The 19,455-nt window shown below is 39.7% G+C and overlaps 1 protein-coding gene across 1 annotated transcript in view; it reads left to right on the forward strand.

Annotated features, from left to right (window-relative positions):
- LOC133344241 (CUB and sushi domain-containing protein 3-like) overlaps nucleotides 1–19,455 on the forward strand; it is a 403,210-nt gene that overhangs the window by 173,082 nt on the left and 210,673 nt on the right. Inside the window, 2 exon segments of the mRNA XM_061554305.1 lie at nucleotides 7,415–7,492; nucleotides 7,979–8,066. Coding sequence (XP_061410289.1) covers nucleotides 7,415–7,492; nucleotides 7,979–8,066 — 166 coding nt within the window.

Raw genomic sequence — 19,455 nt, forward strand, 5'->3', positions numbered from 1 at the left:
AGTGTTTAGATATTTTATATGAACAGAACATTCGGTTCACTGCCACAATGTTTAGTAAAAAAAATAATCCGGTTAGATTGGCAAAGTGAATAAGTTGTAATATTCAGTTTATAAGATTTTTTTTAATGCATTTGTCATCATCTGCCATGTGCAATCTACTGCTGGATTAATGCCTTAGAGATCAAGATGTAGCCATTGCCCATGATCGGGACAAATTCATAAAAAGTGGCAAAATAATATGCATGTCTTTACTGTGAATACATATTACAATTTGTGTATACCCCAGGAAAAAGTGGAGGTGCTATTACAATGAATTCTAATTGTATTCTAATTTATCAGGGGCAATCATTAACATTGTATGCATTATTCATTATAACTACCCATGATAATACTGTCCTGTACCAGGAGAGCATTATTATTTTTACTGAAGAAGTGTTATGATAGTTTATGATGGAATATATATCACCTGATAATATATTTCCAAGCCGCAGTTGATTTTTAACTATTGGCTTGATTGAAGTTTATTCTATTTTTCTCCATGGATTCCCTCAATATTGTTTACCAATCAGTTTTTTTTTTCAAAATCAACTCTGCAGCCTTCCCCCTGACACACACGTTCTGCCACAGCAGACACCCAAGTCTGTCAGTCATTATGCATCTGTAAAATAATAATAATTTCCGCGTAAAACACCTGCATGGGGGATGTTGAAACAAGGAAGTAACTAAATGTATGAACGCGCAACTCTTATAACTTCGGTTATAACAAGTGCGCAAAAGTCTTATAACATAAATTTACCCTCATTATTACGTGGCCTAATGAAACATCTATTATAAGTCATAGTATTTGCTGTGAAAAAACCTTATTGGTAATACCATTGTCATTTGTGTCCATTTGCAATGCTGTCACGTTATTGTCCTAGTTGTGCATAAAAACATTGGTCATGCACTCATTGACTGCCATTCAAATGAAGCCCACCAGTGAGTTCATATACCATAAACTGCTCCCTTCTATCTGTTAATGTGTGCATGACCAAGTATATATTAGCCTGAACAAATTTCAAGATTGAACTTGATTCATGCCGTAATTTCATTTCTGAGCAATGAAGAGTGGCCAAGCCTTAAAGCACCATAATATACCTACCTAAAAGTTGTTTATGTGAGGTCAACCATTCATTTTTTAACAGGTAAGGCCCACTCAGCTATATAGCTCTTTTTCAGAAGCGACATAGCCACAATGATAGCTCAACAAAGTGGCATATCATGTGGACAGTTATAGCGGCCTAGTATTTTAAACGCATGTTTATAAATGTTGAGGGAAAAACTGGAGGGCCCAGAGAAAAATCCACACGATCATGGGGAGAGCATGCAAACTTCAGATGTACAGGAGTCATGGGTCGGGATCGAACCTGCAAACTCCTGTATACCAGGCGAGGTGCTCAACATCTCACCACAATGGCGCCCTTACCAGGCATGCAATTAATAATAAAATAAAGTGTTCACGTATTTATGTATTCTAAACTTTCTTTTATTGTGTGCCTATAATACAGCGAGGGAAAAAAGTATTTGATCCCCTGCTGATTTTGTACGTTTGCCCACTGACAAAGAAATGATCAGTCTATAATTTTAATGGTAGGTTTATTTGAACAGTGAGAGACAGAATAACAACACAAAATCCAGAAAAACGCATGTCAAAAATGTTATAAATTGATTTGCATTTTAATGAGGGAAATAAGTATTTGACCCCCTCTCAATCAGAAAGATTTCTGGCTCCCAGGTGTCTTTTATACAGGTAACGAGCTGAGATTAGGAGCACACTCTTAATGGTCAGTAATTAAAAATCTCTGCAAATGAATCTCTGACCACCGAATTTCTGGGAGTATGTGAGCATGCACGCATAGGTTATTCACAGTGATACAATGTTGAGTTATTTGTTCTCTTGCATTATTGCGTTTCCAATAAATTCATGAGCTGAATAGCAATGTCGAGGTCTGCTAGCCACCAGATGGTTTCAGGAGAAAGTTTGTGTGGTTGTGCTATTCCTCCTCCATTGAAGGAGTACAGCCCACAGTAGTTCACGGTACGGTACATAGTTTGGATTGCATCGCCACAGTTGCACTGTGGCTTGTCGTTTTTACGAAGAAGATTTACACATCGGCCTATTTATGTACTCATGGGATTGATGGTACACCAGTATCTTCGAGGAGGAATTTCAAAGCCAGGAGGTGCACTGTTTAGATCTTGAATGAGGTGTTTATTCTGGATGCCCACGTTGTTCAACTCTGTTCGCCAGTGTTAATCCAGATCCGGGTGAGATTATAGGATGGTGACAGGATGATACAATAAAGGGGATCAGGACATGAGTTGGTGGTGCGGTACATTGTTGAGGTCTTGGTTGATGAGTAGATTTTCGTTGGTAAGAAAATGTGTAAACTCCGTGGTATATATGTATGTTTAACTTGTTCCGGACCGTACGTAGCTCACCGTGCTAATCAGTTTGAACGTCTATGAATATTTTTTGGCAGAATGTTCACCAGAACAGGGAGCCAGGGGATTTGTTGTGCATTGCGTTATTTCATTGTGCAATCAACAAGTTTTGTGGATGAACTCCGGTCCAGGCTGGAGCACAGTGACTCTTCCACTGAGTAGATCAGTGAGAGAGAGGGAGTTTGCAGCAAGGTTCTGTAGCAGGGTCATTTATTTATTTATTTACAGACCTTGTTTTATTTGGGGCTTGAAGGTCAGCCTTCTGTCCATGATAACCCCTAGATACCGTGGCATCTGCTGTATGTATGTTGAACTTTTTTCACACCGTATGTACCCAGCCGTGCACGATTGTTCAAGTGAAAAAGACTTGTGGTGGTTTTGTAAGAATGTGGTCAGTCTCCAGTGACAGAAATATGCCACAAATACAGTTGTATCTGCTTTTAGAGTATTGGTAGTGTTCTCGAGGTTTGTACCATATGCAGCAAAGACTATATCACCTACATATATGAACTTGCATGATAACGTACATGGCAGGTCACTTATATATAGATGAAATATTGATGGTGTGAGTTTAGGGCAGTGGGCCTGCTTACCATCTTTCTACCCACTGCTTTCTATAACCAGTTAAGCTCATGTTGACGGTTCGACTACGCGACACAACGTGATGTGACGGGCCCGCACGTTGCCTCAAAAAAAATATTGATGGTGTTAGTACCTAGCCTTGAGGGAGGCCATCTTGATACAGTAAATCTGGCTGTGACAGTCCCACCTGATGACGGAGACTTGTGTTGCCTCCGAAACGTCGTGATTTATTATTTTATTTTAATTCTATTATTACTTTTATTAATTTAAATTTATTACCTACGTGACTTTACCGAAAAAACCTAAGAGTATGAGTATCATTCATATTCTTCTTGCGGCTGTGTTACCAGCGAGATATACCCTCAAAGTACAGTTGGTGAGCAGCAGGCCATGATTCCAATTAGTTTCATAGGCAGTAGAGAGGTCAATCGCTGCTGTGCCCCTGTTTTCTGTTGGCACTGGAAACCAGCTTCAACGAAGGTGGTGAAGGCAACAATCTGGGGGAAAGTTTGAAATGCATGGCATGTTCCATCCGCATGGAGGTGGAGGATAAGAGGGATATTGGCCCTGGATCTAGAGGGCACGTCTTGTGGCTTTCTGGTATTCAGAATGACAATGAAATTGGCTTGCTTCCATTCTATCAGGATGTTCCCTGTCCTGTCTGATGGTGAAGAGGTTTGCAAGCCATTGTTGACCATATAGTCCCAGGTTCTTTAGGGACTCGGAACACAAGTCATACTATTTCAGTGCCTTGTTGGAATTTGTGGCCCCGAGGACACCTATATCTTCAGCTACAGCGTATGGTCTTGTTAGATCTTTTGCTTGTGGTTGCTCACTCAAGGTAATGTTGAGTTATTTCCGAACAACTTGTTGGGTGAGCTTCTCGGACAAGACAGAATGTGGAAAGTCACAGTACCTGCTGTGATTTTTAATGGTATTTGCGTTTGGTAGTTTTGAGGCACCTAGATTCTGGAAGAGCTGCCGAGCTTAATGACTTGAGTGTATGAAGTCCAGTTCTGCAGTATTTTCTTCCCAACGTTTTCTTTGTGCAGTGTTCAGGGACTCCAGCAGAGTGGGGTTGCCCTTATCTTGGTCACCCGGTCTGATTTAGTCTTTCAAGAGTTGTTTTGTTTCTGGTTATGGACATCCCATATAGATTTTCTGATACCCTCTTGGGATGTTGTTTTCTGTGGGAGGCGCCACAATTTTTATGAATTTATGGAAGATTTTAGGCTTTGGCTCCAGAATCTTCGATTGGGCTTCAGTTTATTTTTCGTAGCTGGGCGAGTTGTCCTTCTCTAAACATCCACCACGGCCATGATTTTCAGATTATGACTGGTATCAGTTATACACTGTGCATGATTAACGGTCTGTGTTGACTCTTTGGAAAATTGTTAGTAAAGCAATTAGTGGATATCCATTCTTGGCTTGTAAGAAGAAGAAAACGTGTGGTTTATAGTTTTTCTTTACATCCATCAGGGTGAGTGAAATGTGCTCGACTGTTTTGGGTGACGATCATTACTCAAGTTTTCTTCCATCTTTGTCATTATTTGAGTAGACCCCATTGTGTGTTGTGGTTATTGTAGTAACCCACATATATATAGCCAGGCGAGTGGCTGCTGGTGGAGGTGGTGATAGACATTCCTTCTTCGGAGGCTTATATACACATTGATGACCGTCACATGGTCAGCTGTGACAGTTATTTTTTGACGTGCCATCATTTGTGGTGGATGACTTAAAAGTAGTCTATTAGGTGTTGCTTGACAAGAGTAGTGAGGCCAGCTTAGGATGATAGATGGCAGGAACAAGGGTGTAACTAGTTATTCTTTAACTTGCCATACTCGCGCTGCCTTCAACGCGTGCCCCCCTTGTAAGGCGACAATGTCAATGTCGTTGTCCCTGAGGTTTACGGCCTTTTTTGGGGCATTTAGCTCTGTTGGTCATATCTGGATTTTTTATTAACGGCTCCCATTTCAACCAGTTTGAGGGTATTCGTTGTGTTTAAGGTAACGTGAAAACCTGTAACAGGTGGACTACGAGAAGGCTACTGTTTGTCACCCAGTGAATGTAGTGAATTGGTGTGAGCTATTGCCTTGCATGCACCCGAATATAAATGTTTATTTTCTATCAGGTTACTTACCATAGAATGGTATTAAGCAACCTGTTGACTCTCCTCACGTAGAGGATTATATGTTGTAAAGTGTGGCATATTCGCAAAATTACCCGCAAGTTAATCAATTGTGAAGAAACAAAAACTATTTGTAACATTACCCCCTATGACAGAAACTAGCATACTCAGAGAAAGGCTTTCCTGGGTGAAAAAATAAAAAAAAGAATAGAGGAGGAATAAACTGCACGTTGTTTAGTCTAAAATATGCTTTGGCATAAAATTGTCTGTGCTCACGGTTGATGACATTGTTTGCATGTAGCGTGTGTGACTTCTCACCATTTTGAATCACTCTCTCCGCTTGGCTACATTTAAATGAAATTTCAAGTTAAATATAGAAGCGTTGTCTGGTTCATATTTTTATATTTTGTCATACAGCACGATAGGCTCCGGGCCACAATCAATGGCCATATTTTACACAGGTTGAAAATGCTATTGCTATTCCTCATGCATGTGTCTCTGCTACCCCCTTTGGCCATTCTGTCCCTATTGCTAATTCCCCTTCTCCCCTCCCCCGTGTGTTGGTCTGCTGGGTTTTCGCTTCATTTTTTGTCACATTGCCACACGTGCTGAACCGTGACACGGCAACGCACACCAACGTGACCCCATGAGCATTTTTGCAAACTGTAAATCCGCGGGGGGTGTGCAATTCCCGGCAGCTTGAAAGGTTGTGACGAGATACAATAAAAGTCATGGTACATGTTCAGCATGGTTTGCGATAATTCTGTGCAAAATTTGTGTTTCCAAAGCAAGTGATTTTGTGTGCAAAGAGGAATTATAATCCAGAAGCGTTTCCTTGTCATTGTGTGACACATTGACATTCACCTGCCTATATATGCACTATTCGTGCAATTGTATGGTCATCATTTGTAATAAAATCAAATATCGGAATTAAAAAATGCATATTTTTACAATCATTCTGTCTACAGAAGTGAACACGGAAAAACTAGAATTTTCCACTCATGTGATCAAGAAACAGAAATGTTACATGCAGTCTTCCCTTGTTATTCACGAACTTGTTATCCACGACTTTGGTTATCCGCGAATTGCATCTGGAATTCTACACGACTGCATTGAGAGAGAGATAAAGTGATGAGATAAAGTGATGATGCTACTGCACAACATCATCCTAAATTTTGTTAAGTTCATTTATAAGCTATTTTTTAATATAATAGTTTAAGAATATTTCTTTACTTAAGATTTATTTTCTTTGTTTATTCTAAGAAACATTTCTTTGTTTGTGTTTTATGATAATTTCCATATATTTAATCTCTTTGACTTAAAACTTTCGTGACTGCATGAATTCATATGTTATGGTTCTTTCGGTAAAGTCACATATATAGAAAAAATAACAATAACATAATAAAAATAAAGTGAATAAAATATCACGACATTTCTGATGATGACCGCTTATGTTGCGATTGAAACGTCGTGATATTTTTTATTCACTTTATGTTTATTATTTTATTGTAATTTTTTTCTATCTACGTAACTTTACCGAAAGAACCATAGAATATGAGAATAAGTTTTCCCCTTTTTTCTGGCAACAAAACAGGTGTTGAGATGTTAAAACACCAAACTGAAACCTTTTACAAGGAATCATGTCTGCATTAACCACAATACTTGTGGTCAGAATGCAAACCAAAAACATACTCTGATAATATATGCATTGTCTTTGAAACTGATTGGTCCACACCAGAGACAGCTTTCGTTCGAGCCTAGTCTCAAACGGTGTTAGACCAGAGGATGCCAAAAGAATATGTAATCGCTTATTACGTATTCATTTAAGGTCATTAATTAACTGCAAAATGTGCTATTCACGAGCGTCTCCAGAACGAATCCTTTGTGAATAACATGGGAATGTTCTAGTTAGGAAATTATGAACATTACCATCAGTTAGAAAAGTCTGCCTCACCTGCGTTTTATTTGTATTTTCCCCAGCCAAATTACATAACATGCACTGCAATACGAACAACCCCTGCAATAATTCAGCAGAAGTTACATTAACGCCGCTTTAGTTGACATGGGTACATGTTCCAGGAGCAATTTTATTGCTCCTTCATCTTCGTGAATGTGTGATGCGGATATGCCGCCTGTTGTGCGAAAATAGCGCGTGCATTATTTAACCCTTTCGAGTTCTCAAAGTGTGCTCGTGTCACTGTCCGTCGTCTCATCTGGCAGTGAAAAGAGCAGTTGATCTGAAGTCACGCGGTGTGAAGCTACCACCCAGCAAGGACATCAACCAGAAGCAGCCAGTGTGTAAGTTGGCGGTGTTCTTGCATTAATATTGCATGCGAATATACTTTGTTCGGTATCGTTTGACGTTATTCTTAACTCGTGTATTTACACACTTTGATTACCTTCCTCTTCCATGTTTTACTGGGTGCACAACTAAAATATGGCATCCTGTTAACAAGGCAAGCTCCTTCACGGAGAATTAATTAAAACCAGGCATTGCCTGGGGTTTCTGACTACATATCCAAACTTGTGGACATATATATATTTTAGATCTAATTAACATATTTAATTAAGATTATTAAACTGTCTCACATTTTTCATTTTTGCATTACGCATAAATTACACCCATGCATTCGAGGCACACTCATCGAGCTTGCGTTTACATCGCCGTTTGCGTTTACTGGGCAGGTGATGTTTTTTTTATGCTGAATCAGAATGCAGTGTGTGCTGTTTGTGAAAATTCTGCTTTGAATTGTTGATGTCCCCTTTGCTGCTTGGCACTGGAAGTGAATGAGGGTGGAATAACACAGGCTTCCAGCAGCTGCCCTGACCCTGGGGAGCCAGAACACGCCACCCGCATCGGCTCCGATTTCAGGTGGGTGTTCCGCAAGCTTGTACACAGCCGGCATGCACAAGCAGCCACCGCAGCCTCCGCAAGCATTTCGTCATTGCCAAAGTTCGCCTTCAAATCAAATCATTAGCACGTTTGATGTTCACGTCATTCTCATAGCGCAAAGCGATCATCGCGAAGCCGCTGTCTCACAGAAGGACAGTCTGCGGTAGTTTTGCATTAAGGATGGAGTGATGATTGCTACGTGTGATCCCGATTGAGTAATTTGTGGATAATTTGTCAAATGTGACGCTGGCACGAAAGGGCCTACTCTTCTGTTTGAAGAAGGTCGCAGAATGAGCCCAGCCACCTTTCCCGTTCCCTATCCCGAGGGCACCTGGCCCCGTGGTTTGTCGCACTTGAGGTGTCTGTACTCCCCCTCCCCGTCGCTCGCGCTCTGTGTTTGACTTTTTTAATAATAATTAAAAAGCGATTACATCTATAATAAAAAAAGGTCACAGGACATTTAACGTCCACTGTGTGGCATATACCTGCAGTATTAACTAGGGCAAACTGCGAACCTCAGCAACACATTGCATACGCTTTAGCTCTTGGCCATGTCACCGTTCGACATACAGCGCTAGTATTTGTGGTCAGGCAGAATGTGACTGTTTTGTTTATCATTCAGATATTTGGTCTCTAGTTCAAGTGTCGTCATATATAATTGCATACCTGCTGACACATGAGCAACATTTTCTTTGTTATGAAAATGGTGGTGATCACCTTGGGAGTCGCTTAACAAAACATCTGGAGAAGGAGTCATTGATCATGTTTGTCATCCACGGAATCTCCTTTGATGTTCTTTGAATCAATTTACATGGATGTAATGTTACGCGTCCGCTGCTTATTATTTTTTAAATGTAAATCAAAAAGCCCAGATTTCAATAAGCACAAAAAAACAACCCTAATTGTGCAAGAATATTTGGATAAGATAAAAAATAACCATGTTTTAGAAGATATCTTAATATATATGCAAGCACACGGTAATAGGTACACTTCACAATGTATTTCATTTTGTGTTCAAAGCAGGGACTATATGGCCAAGTATTATATATGTTCCTGAATTATGTACAAATGTTTTTTTCATTGAAATTTTCATATTTCATGCACATACAGTACATAAAACACAATGAGGGCTGGACACCTCATTTGTTCAGATGAATATGCATTTCTGTTTTTTTTATCAGACAATGGATCATTATTTATTTGGAAATGTCACATTGGTAGTGGTGCACAAGCAGAAGCAATACAAAACTCAACACATTTGTCAATAACACTGCGTTAAAAGAAAACATATAATTGGTGACGTTTCGGGCATGGGCCGTTTTTCATAGCTACATAGTTATGTTAGTATCATGTAATATACCATTAGTCAATGATACAGCTTGTAAAGAAAACTACAATTTAGGTTGGAAAACAAATTTTAGTAAATCACTCTAGCAGTTTTTTTAGCGATCCCCTTGCCTCACTGAAACTTGCCACCTCTTTTAATACTTACTTCAACAACAAGCTAATCGCCGTCGCAAACTCGTGCACGTCTACTGACACATTGCACCATTGTACCCCGCTCATGGTACCTAAAATTGTAAGCACTAACCCAGACACTCTTCTAATTACGCTAAAGCATGTGTCTACAAAAGACGTTTTCGCTTTAATTGGATCACTTCATTTGAAGTCATCTCCACTCGACGTGCTCCCAGGTTCCTTGTTCAAGCAATGTGCTCCGGAACTCGCCATCATGATCAGGAACATCGCAAATGCCTCCTTCTCTTCGGGGTGTTTTCCGTCCAACCTCAAATCTGGCCTGGTTTCTCCCTTGTTAAAGAAACCAAATCTAGATCCGGATGACCCATCTAGTTATCGTCCCATCACTAACCTCTCGAACCTCTCTAAACTCCTTGAACGACTAGCCCTCGCCCAGCTACAACCACACGTCACCTCCTCCGCAAACTACTGCTACTTCCAGTCAGCTTACCGTCAAAACTATTCCACAGAAACAGCACTCACTAGAGTGCTCGATGACATTTTAACGATCATTGATTCCGGCTCAACAGTCGCACTTGTAAGTCTGGACATTTCGTCAGCCTTCGACACCATCAACCATTCGCTCCTTACTTCCCTCCTGAAATCCGACTTCGGTATATGCGGCTCAGCACTCAAGTGGATAGCTTCGTACCTTTCTGACCAGCAATCTTCAGTCAGGGTGGGCATGTCCACATCGCCTGAAACAACAGCATTATGCGGGGTTCCCCAGGGCTCTGTTCTAGGTCCCCTGCTCTTCACAGCCTACACTTCCCCGATCGGCTGGCTCATTGCAAGCTTCGGTGTTAAGCATCACTCATATGCGGATGACACGATTCTATTCACCGCCATCGATTCTAGCAATGCATCTGGATTCGAGAGGCTCTCGGAATGTACCACCGCCGTGCAACAATGGTTCACTGCACACAACCTAGCCCTTAATCCGAAAAAGTCAGTGGCCATCATGTTAGGTACCAAGCAACGTCTCAATTCAGCAGCACTCCCCACACACATACACATCTTCGGTCACAGCATCAAGTTCACCGACCACTTCAGCTACCTCGGTGTCATCCTAGATTCAACTTTATCCTTCGACCGTCAAACCAACCATATCATCAGCTCATGTAACTTTCACCTGAAGGCTCTTAGACACATACGTCCTCTCATATCTAATGAAATTGCCAACACTTTGGCATGTTGCATAGTTGGGTCTTGCCTTGACTATTGTAACTCCGTCCTTGTCTGGACCTCCGCTGGCAACCTAAAGAAACTTCAAAGACTACAAAATAACCTGGCACGCGTCGTCATTGCCCACACTCATCCCCGCCTCGACTCACTAGCTCGTCTCCGCGCTCTCAACGGGCTCCCCATTGCCAGTAGGGTCACATACAAGACCGCCTGCCTCTGCCACAATGCCTTCATATCTGCCTGCCCGCCGTATCTTTCTTCATTATTGACAACTTGCAGCTCAGCACACGGCAGATGCCTGCGCAGCGCGACTCACGACCTCCTCTCGATACCAAGATCCAGGATGGTCATGTCTACGCGCCGCTTCTCGGTGGCAGCCCCAACAGTCTGGAACGATATCCCTCTGCACATTCGCAGCATCACCTCAATCGCCTCCTTCAAGAGACACTTAAAAACTCACCTCTACAATCACGCTTTTGAGCGACTCTGAGCTTGGCTCCGCGCCTCTGAGTTGCGGCCACTACGTCTGCAAATTTGCGCGCATTACAAATTGTACTATTATTATTATTAGAATTGCTTGTTTACTTTACAAAGAATGCACTTTTGTACAAAAAACAACATTTAAAATACTTCGATGTCAGAGAAAGTGACAGTTCTAAATCTCCGCTATTAGTATCACAATAATCAAATTAACAACGTTCACACATTGCACCACAATAGCTGTGCATCTTCCCAAGCAATGCCTTTTGAGACATAGTTTCCCCCTGTTACCTGAATCATCAGGATGAAATACACATAAGCATGCAGAACCACGTGGGATTGTTAATCCTTGAGTGTAAAGTGATGCCCTGAACATTGCGAAAGTGAGGTTTTCTGTGTAAACTAATTGATATCAAGTGTCAAGTTTCTGTTCACAAGATATGTAATAGTTTGGCTGCTGTTTCTCTGCAAACATATGCCATCGTCTTAGTTGACATTGATTGGCACATCAATGAGAGTACTCCAACTGCTTAATCTCTTTGGCCTTTGTGGCATCGAACATCGATGTAATATGGCCCAGATATGCCAAATTAATGCAAAAAATGTATTTCGCATGTACAACACGAAAAGTCAGAACACCTGTGATAGTAAGCAATGATAATGACCATGGCTATCAAATATGCTGTCCTAAATTTTTTCACACGGCTACATGCCCTGCTGTTTTAAGACTTTGTAAAAAGTTAAGGTGGCCAGAGCACGAAGCCACCATGAGTCAGAGCACAAACCCACCAATGCTTATATATTGGGTTTGAATCTGAGGAGCCATCAGTTTTTAAACCAGGTTTTCAAGCATAGTGAGGTAGCAAAATGTTAATTTTCTCATCTGATATGTGAGAGGTTGTGGATTCAATCCCGACCCTGACACCTGTATATTTGGAGTTTGCATGTTTTTCCCGTGGTCAGTGGATTTTTTTTTTGGGTCCTCTGGTTTTTCCCTCCACATCTAGACTTGACTGTCACCTGATAAAGATGGGTGTAATTACTGGTGAAACGTCGTACTCCTATTATTAATGTTGTGGATATGCTCTCCAACACACCGGTGTGCTGTACTAGTAACGAATTGGCATGTTCTGTTTCCGTGACAAACCTTACTAATTTGATGTCAGGTGGTGGCGGGTTTAACGACACATTTATATTTACGCGATCTAACCCCAAAAAAACTCTAATATGGATGATATTGGTCACGAAAGCCCATGTGTTAAACAAAATAAAAACTAGTTTATATGGTCTTTGTGGATAAACAATATATATAATTGGGAAATACAACAGAGCATATGGGAAAGTACATCAACTTATGTTGTAAAACATGAGTTTTGGTCAATCACACGGTTTTGTGAGGTTTCTGAATGAATATTTCATCTAATTACACGATGTTCTTAACATCGTTCAGTTAATGTATAACTCCAAATTGGGTTCTCAAGTGAAAGACGATGATCTTAGCCCAGTTACAAACAACTGAACAAAACATCGAATGAAATCGGGCTTTGCACTTGTTTCGGATAAATCTTATCCCAGATAATTAATAAGTAATATTGGTTTTATTGCAAAGCGGCATTGCCATTGCAGAGCTTGTGAGAAATTGTGACCCCGGCTGCTTAAAGGATAAAAAAAGGCTGCTTGAGGGATTTCTCTGAAGTCCTTGAAAGATATTTCACATGGGCTGCTCTTTGGGACACGGCACATGCTGCTTTGTGAGATTTCTTTAAAAAAAGATTCCTCATCTAATGACACGATGCCAATAGCACAATTGTAATACATTGGCTTCACGTGTCCCACGGTTTCTCACAATGTTCTATCCTGGACAGTGTTTTTTAACATGCCACTGCTCATTGATGGATTGCCTTTCACCATAAATTAAAAAAATCTGGTCATAGAGCCTTATTAGCATTGTACGTTTAAAAAAAAGATACTTTTACTTACATGTTCATGTTTCGTTCATGTTGTGAATTGTTGAAAGTACAAAGACAACACTTGGCTTGGTTTATCATGACCTAGTTGTTTTGATAGTACGGTATGGGAAGACTGCCCCTTGACACGTAGAAACGTCTGCTTAAAATTCCACAATTGACTGGTCTGTTTTGCTTATAGCAGCTTGCAAATAGATAAAACAAACTCATACACAACTCAACCTACTCTAGCGTTGATATTGCTTAAAAAAATGACTCACTCTAATTGGGAGGGAGGGGGACTTTGCATCTTGTGCTCATGTGGAACATTGGAAGTTATTTCGCATGTAAACTTTCATGCCCGATATAATTCATGACTCATTTTGGACAAATGCACCAGTTGATTTTGTTTTGATAGCAATACCGGTATGTTGAATAAGCAAGCAAAATATGATGATTAAAGACGATTTTTAAACTGGAGATTGTATCCAGCAACATTAGATATTAGCAAAAATTTAGACCTCGACATTCTAAGTCCTCTATTGGGTGATGTGGGGTTCATAGCCCTGATTAATATTGAATCCGCTTGATCTAATCCAAAAAGTATACTAAATAATGAGGAATCATATGATTGTGTAATATAAGCATTAATTAATACTGCAAAATTTCACATCATGTTCATGACCGCAAACGGATCACTTGATTGAATGGGATGTTTTGTTGACATTATATTGTGTAGGCTTAGATCGTGGATTTTTGTTGCTGATAATTTTTTCATTGAATTCTTCCAAACAGGTCCAAATTTCAGTGAAAATGTATTTAAACATTTCCAGACATATATAATTACATAACAAAATACAAACATGCATCGACATGCACAAATACAAACTAAAATGCAATCGACACCAAAGCCAATTGGAATATCCAATAAAAAAGCAAGTAGAATTGTAGATCGTGTGATGAAGTTATTTCCGCAAAATAGATACATCGGATTTTAGTGTTGGTAGTTTGCCATAAAAATTTTTAAAGAGAAAGCCATTGTGGAAAAATGTTCTTCAATCAAGATATAATCATTCAATATTTAAATCTGGCAAAGCTATCATACTGACACCATTTAAAGCAATGTAATTCTCCTCGGCTAAATATTTTTTTGTTTCATTTTGATTTCCGTTAAAGTTGAAAATCAAACTTCAAATATTTGGTGGGCTAGTGGCGAATACTATTTTTTTAGTGCAATAATTATAACAAAGATTAATAAAATCAAAGTACATAGGCTACTTTTTATATTAATTGTATAGTTATTGTACTATGTTCAGGTATTCAGTGTTAGATTGTGTATGCTTTGAATTTTACAATATTCCTTCATCACTTCTTTTACCAAGTGCCGGCAAATGAAAAGACACTAACATTAACATCACTTGCATATAGTGAACGGCTTTGGAAAACGATTAGTGTTGTGCACTGAATTGATAAACAGAACATATGCGTTGCACGAGTATTTTCAGTCATGTACCGTAATAAAATTGCCTTTGGCTTAAGTAAAAACGATCTATACACGATTTGAGTATCATGAGGTTCAGTAATTTGTATTTAGGTGTGGTAACCTCCTCTAGAAGTGGGGAGCTGAGTGTGGGACACGGGGAGGGGGAATAAAAATCTACAAGTAAACGGCAGGTAGGGTGAAAACAAACACAACCAGTTAAGGCTGGTTAATAACATCCTTACAATGATTGTTCAATTTGTATCCATCTTCTCGGTTGAAGTTATGTCTGTTTATATATAGGGATGGCTTCATGAACAAACTTTTGATAGTTGCCCGAAGGTTTGCAGAGTACCTTGGTCTCGAAAAAAACAAGATCACGTGAGCCCACAGCGTCTCTCCCCTCTCTCTATTAGAAGTCTTTTCACCAGCAGTGTTGTGAGCAAGCACTTTCAGAGCTGCACCTTTACCTCCGATGATTACAGCCCTTTTGGTCACTTACGTCTGTTTTTATGTGTTGCTTAAAATGTACAGCAAATATATATTTTAGAGGTGACCCCACTCATTCGATTTCTGATGAAAATTACACAACAGCACCATTGGTAGGAACCAGGGGCGGTTTCTTCATTAGGGCGATTGGGCGACGCACCACCAATGTCATTGAACCACAGAGTCACGCTAGCCGTCACTGCAGCCTCTGGATATAGTCCAATCAGCGTCATGTCACGTTCTGTGGAGTACCGCCTCTTTTTGGGCGATTTCACTCCGGCTGAGAATCGCCCCGAGTGGCCCCATAGACTTACATTGAAAGATGTTTTTTTCGAACGGGGGCGCTCCAATGCATTCTCTATGGCTTCCGGGAGGGCTCGCCCTAACGTGCTTACGTCATCATACGTGCTTACGTCATCATACGTGCTAACGTCATCATACGTAAGCACGTTTCATCCAACAATATTATTTATCGCCACCTAGTGGAATCTTCTTCTTGGTTCTTTCGGTAAAGTCACGTAGAAGGGAAGTAATAAAATAATAAAAATAAAACATAATAAAATTATTCTCACGACGTTTCGGCCACAACGCAAGTTATTCTCACGACGTTTCGGCCACAACGTTCCACTCACTGGCATGGTGCAATGTGCAGAGTAATGTATGGTGTCGTAATTGTATAGTAAATATATAGCAGTTTGATACACATTAGGGTGGGTAGAATAATACATAGTGTTATATTAAAATGGATAAGGCAGCAACTGCAGCAGCAGCAGCAACTGCAGCAGCAGCAGCAACTGCAGCAGCAGCAACTGCAGCAGCAGCAACTGCAGCTCCCTTTGATGCTGTTAATCCTGCATAATGCACATGCATATGCAGTACTAATCACATTCCTGCATTTCCCATAAATATGCTAAATTCCTTTTGATATGCAAATTCCTTTGTCAAGGCGCCCAGCTTATATATATGCTCCAAGCTCGTGTGCTGTTTCATTCAGACTCTGTCGCCTCGACGGACCTGGTTTTCACCTGATGACGGCTGCTTGCGTTGTGGCCGAAACGTCGTGAGAATAATTTTATTATGTTTTATTTTTATTATTTTATTACTTCCCTTCCACGTGACTTTACCGAAAGAACCAAGAAGATGAATCCCTGCAGTCACGAAAATTTTAAATCAAAATCTAGTGGAATCTTTAATAAAAGAAACTTGAGTGGTTTGTTTTAATAGTGAGTATAGAAACAAACAAGATGTATTGTAAGAGTCACTTTATTTTTCATTAATATTAAAGAAGTGAAGTTGCCTTTACATGCTTAAGCTGTTAATGTATCCATTGCATGGGTGGACCTTATCCTTATCAATCATCCAGACATTTGCCCCCCCTGAGAGATTTTGCAGGAGCCGCCACTGGTAGGAACTCTAAATATAATTTTTCATATGTATTTATGAGTAAAATATATACATATATACATATATTTATTGTAGTCGTCGCATTAACACTGATGGCTTTCAACGTTCCAATTGAGATATGTATGCGCAAAGCTATACTTATGCAGGCGTTTGTAAAAAATAGCAAGTAATAGGTGGTTGTTTAATTGGTGGTTGACAAAAATCTTGGATGAGGCCATCTAAGCAAGCGACATGATAACATTATTGCAAACGTTCAATGACACCGCCGCAGCCACCACCTGCTGCACCAGTTACATTTCCACACAGCTGTTTGCGAAACATCCATTGTCTGAAACGTGTGGAATCGTAACATTCACGTAAAAAACTCACATTGAACACAATTTTATTGCTTAATCTCAAAACTGATTTTTATTTGAAATGTATTGTGACATTTGGTTGTGAATACAATATTCCACTATTTACATATGTGTTCTTGAAAGTAATTAGTTTGCCTTGGCTTTCGATCGGAGCTATATTAAGTTAGAATGTTGTCTTGATTTGATCACAAATGAGCCCACAACTGTGCATGCCAAGATACTTTACTTATGAGTGTGTCTGGGTGGCTTATTGTGTGGTAAGAGAATCACTGTCTATTGGTCTGGGTGAACACTTGCTGATATGTTCCTTGAACTGACAGTCCCTACAAAGTGAGTACCAACCCAAAGCGGCGAGATGTTACGCCATCACCTCCATCTGTTTTTTTTATTAACTATTTAACGTGTGATAGCTCGTTCAAAAAAGGCGTGACCACACAAGTCAATATGTTACGTGTGATTGCATACGAGGTGTGAAAAAAAATTCACTTAATTCCAACTTTTTACAAAGATCATGCAATTGTAACCACACGTGTTCTTTTCAAATTACCCTAATTCTCCAATAAAAAGTAAAACCCCTACTGGTTTCCTTATTAGATTCCTCTGGTGTGACCCTAATTTCCCACAAAACTCACCAATGTCCCTTCTCCCCAAACTCCCCATGCGCCAAATGGATCCTAAATGCATACATTTACTCACATATATATCTAGCAATTGCATTAAGGATCTGTTTGGTAAAGTTACAGCTATTCACACCCTATATACTTGAAATATTTTTCCCATCAGGCACCATCATTCATGGATTCACTTATTTCCAGTTTAACTTTTTTCTGTCATTCATAACAGGAGACCATTCTACATCGATGTGCTGTTGTTCAACGAAATATGCAACACTTTAGTATCGCACACATTTATATTGAGCCCACCTTTGCGGACCTACTTTTGCAATCATATCCTGTAGTTTATTCCCATTGGTTGTTATAATGACTGTCATCTGCAAATATGGGATAGTTAATTATTCCTCCAGGTCTTTGTTTACCTTTTATTTCCCTAATCCAATGTTTTAGACATATCTTCTGTTTGGTGCTGTGAAATAGGCAAGGATGAAGTCTCACCAAGGCTAACTCATCTTATTATTTGTGGTCTGGTGCTATTTTCTTTATAAGTCCTGTATATTTTTTCACTCAGGCAGTTGTAACGTCTTGGACTACATATGTTTCTATTGAATTCCTTTTCGTAATCCACATAAACCAGGGATAGTTGAAATGTATTTGCCTTTTCGAACATCTGATTGATAGAGCCAACAAAATGTCTAACGTTTATTTACAATACGTCCTGTTGCAGTTAGCACACTGTGCTTCAATACAGTCATGACAAATGTCAATGCAGATTCATTCACCAACCCATCCTGACCAGTGTGGTGAAGTATGGAAAAATAACCCTCGCAATGAACACAATATAGGAAAGCCTACATTCAGCAGTGGATTAACAAACGGCTGTAAATTATTACTATACATACGTGTTATTTTTTTTAATCTATCTACGTGGTTTTACCGAAAGAACCAAGAATATGTGTTCCATGAAACTTCCATAATAAGTAAAGTATTGTGGTATTGTTTATGCGACAGTGATTGCACACAGGGTGTGCATTTTACTGAAAAAATGTTTCTTTATTAATGAGAGCTGATTAAAATAGAACTTATTTTAAAAATCTAAGCATGTTTTTTGTTGTTGTATTAATACAATTACGTTTGCATATATTTCATATGCAGTATAAATGCAGTGCATAGTGTATCAAAATTTAATATATATTATTACCTCATACACAATAAACATTGCTTATTAATAAGTACTTGTGATATGCTGACAACCTGCTATCTAGCTTGTCTCCATTTATAGTTTCTTCCCCCTTTGTCTTAATGCAGGGTTCGAGGTATCCTTGCTGTTAGTGTACGCTTGCATCACGACATCCTTTGTATTGTACTCTCAGCACTGACAACATATTCACGTGTGATCGACAAGTCTTGCGTTGTGCACGACATATATATTTTCCCCACCCGTATTATTATTAAGGAAAATAAGCGAATAAGGCAACATTTGTGGTGAAATAGTAGTTTCGCTTTGAATCATCTCTTAAACGAACCTACCAATACGTATATATTTGTAAAAATGTACTGACTTTGAACTGTAAAGCTTAAATATTTAAAATACAGGTATTCTATTTTAACCTTCGTTAGATTGCAAACCAATAAATGCTGGCGAGTACCCATGGAAAGCAATGCACATAATATGGCAGGGCCAACACCATGCCTGCCTGGCTGGCTATGTCCGCAATTCTTGTGTTGACTCGCATTGCTTTGACGTGAAGGAGGGCCGTGTCAGCACTTGCCACCAATTGCCGTTGATGTGTATGGCGAGGAATTGAATCTGGCTCACTGGAGATTCAGCTGAATGTTATAGTCATTCAGCTATCACTTCCAAGGTGGACACGCACGCACAAACCCAAATGCGCG

The sequence above is a fragment of the Lethenteron reissneri genome, chromosome 19 (genome assembly GCF_015708825.2).
Source record: "Lethenteron reissneri isolate LAM-NWPU_2019-01 chromosome 19, ASM1570882v1, whole genome shotgun sequence".
Taxonomy (NCBI): domain Eukaryota; kingdom Metazoa; phylum Chordata; class Hyperoartia; order Petromyzontiformes; family Petromyzontidae; genus Lethenteron; species Lethenteron reissneri.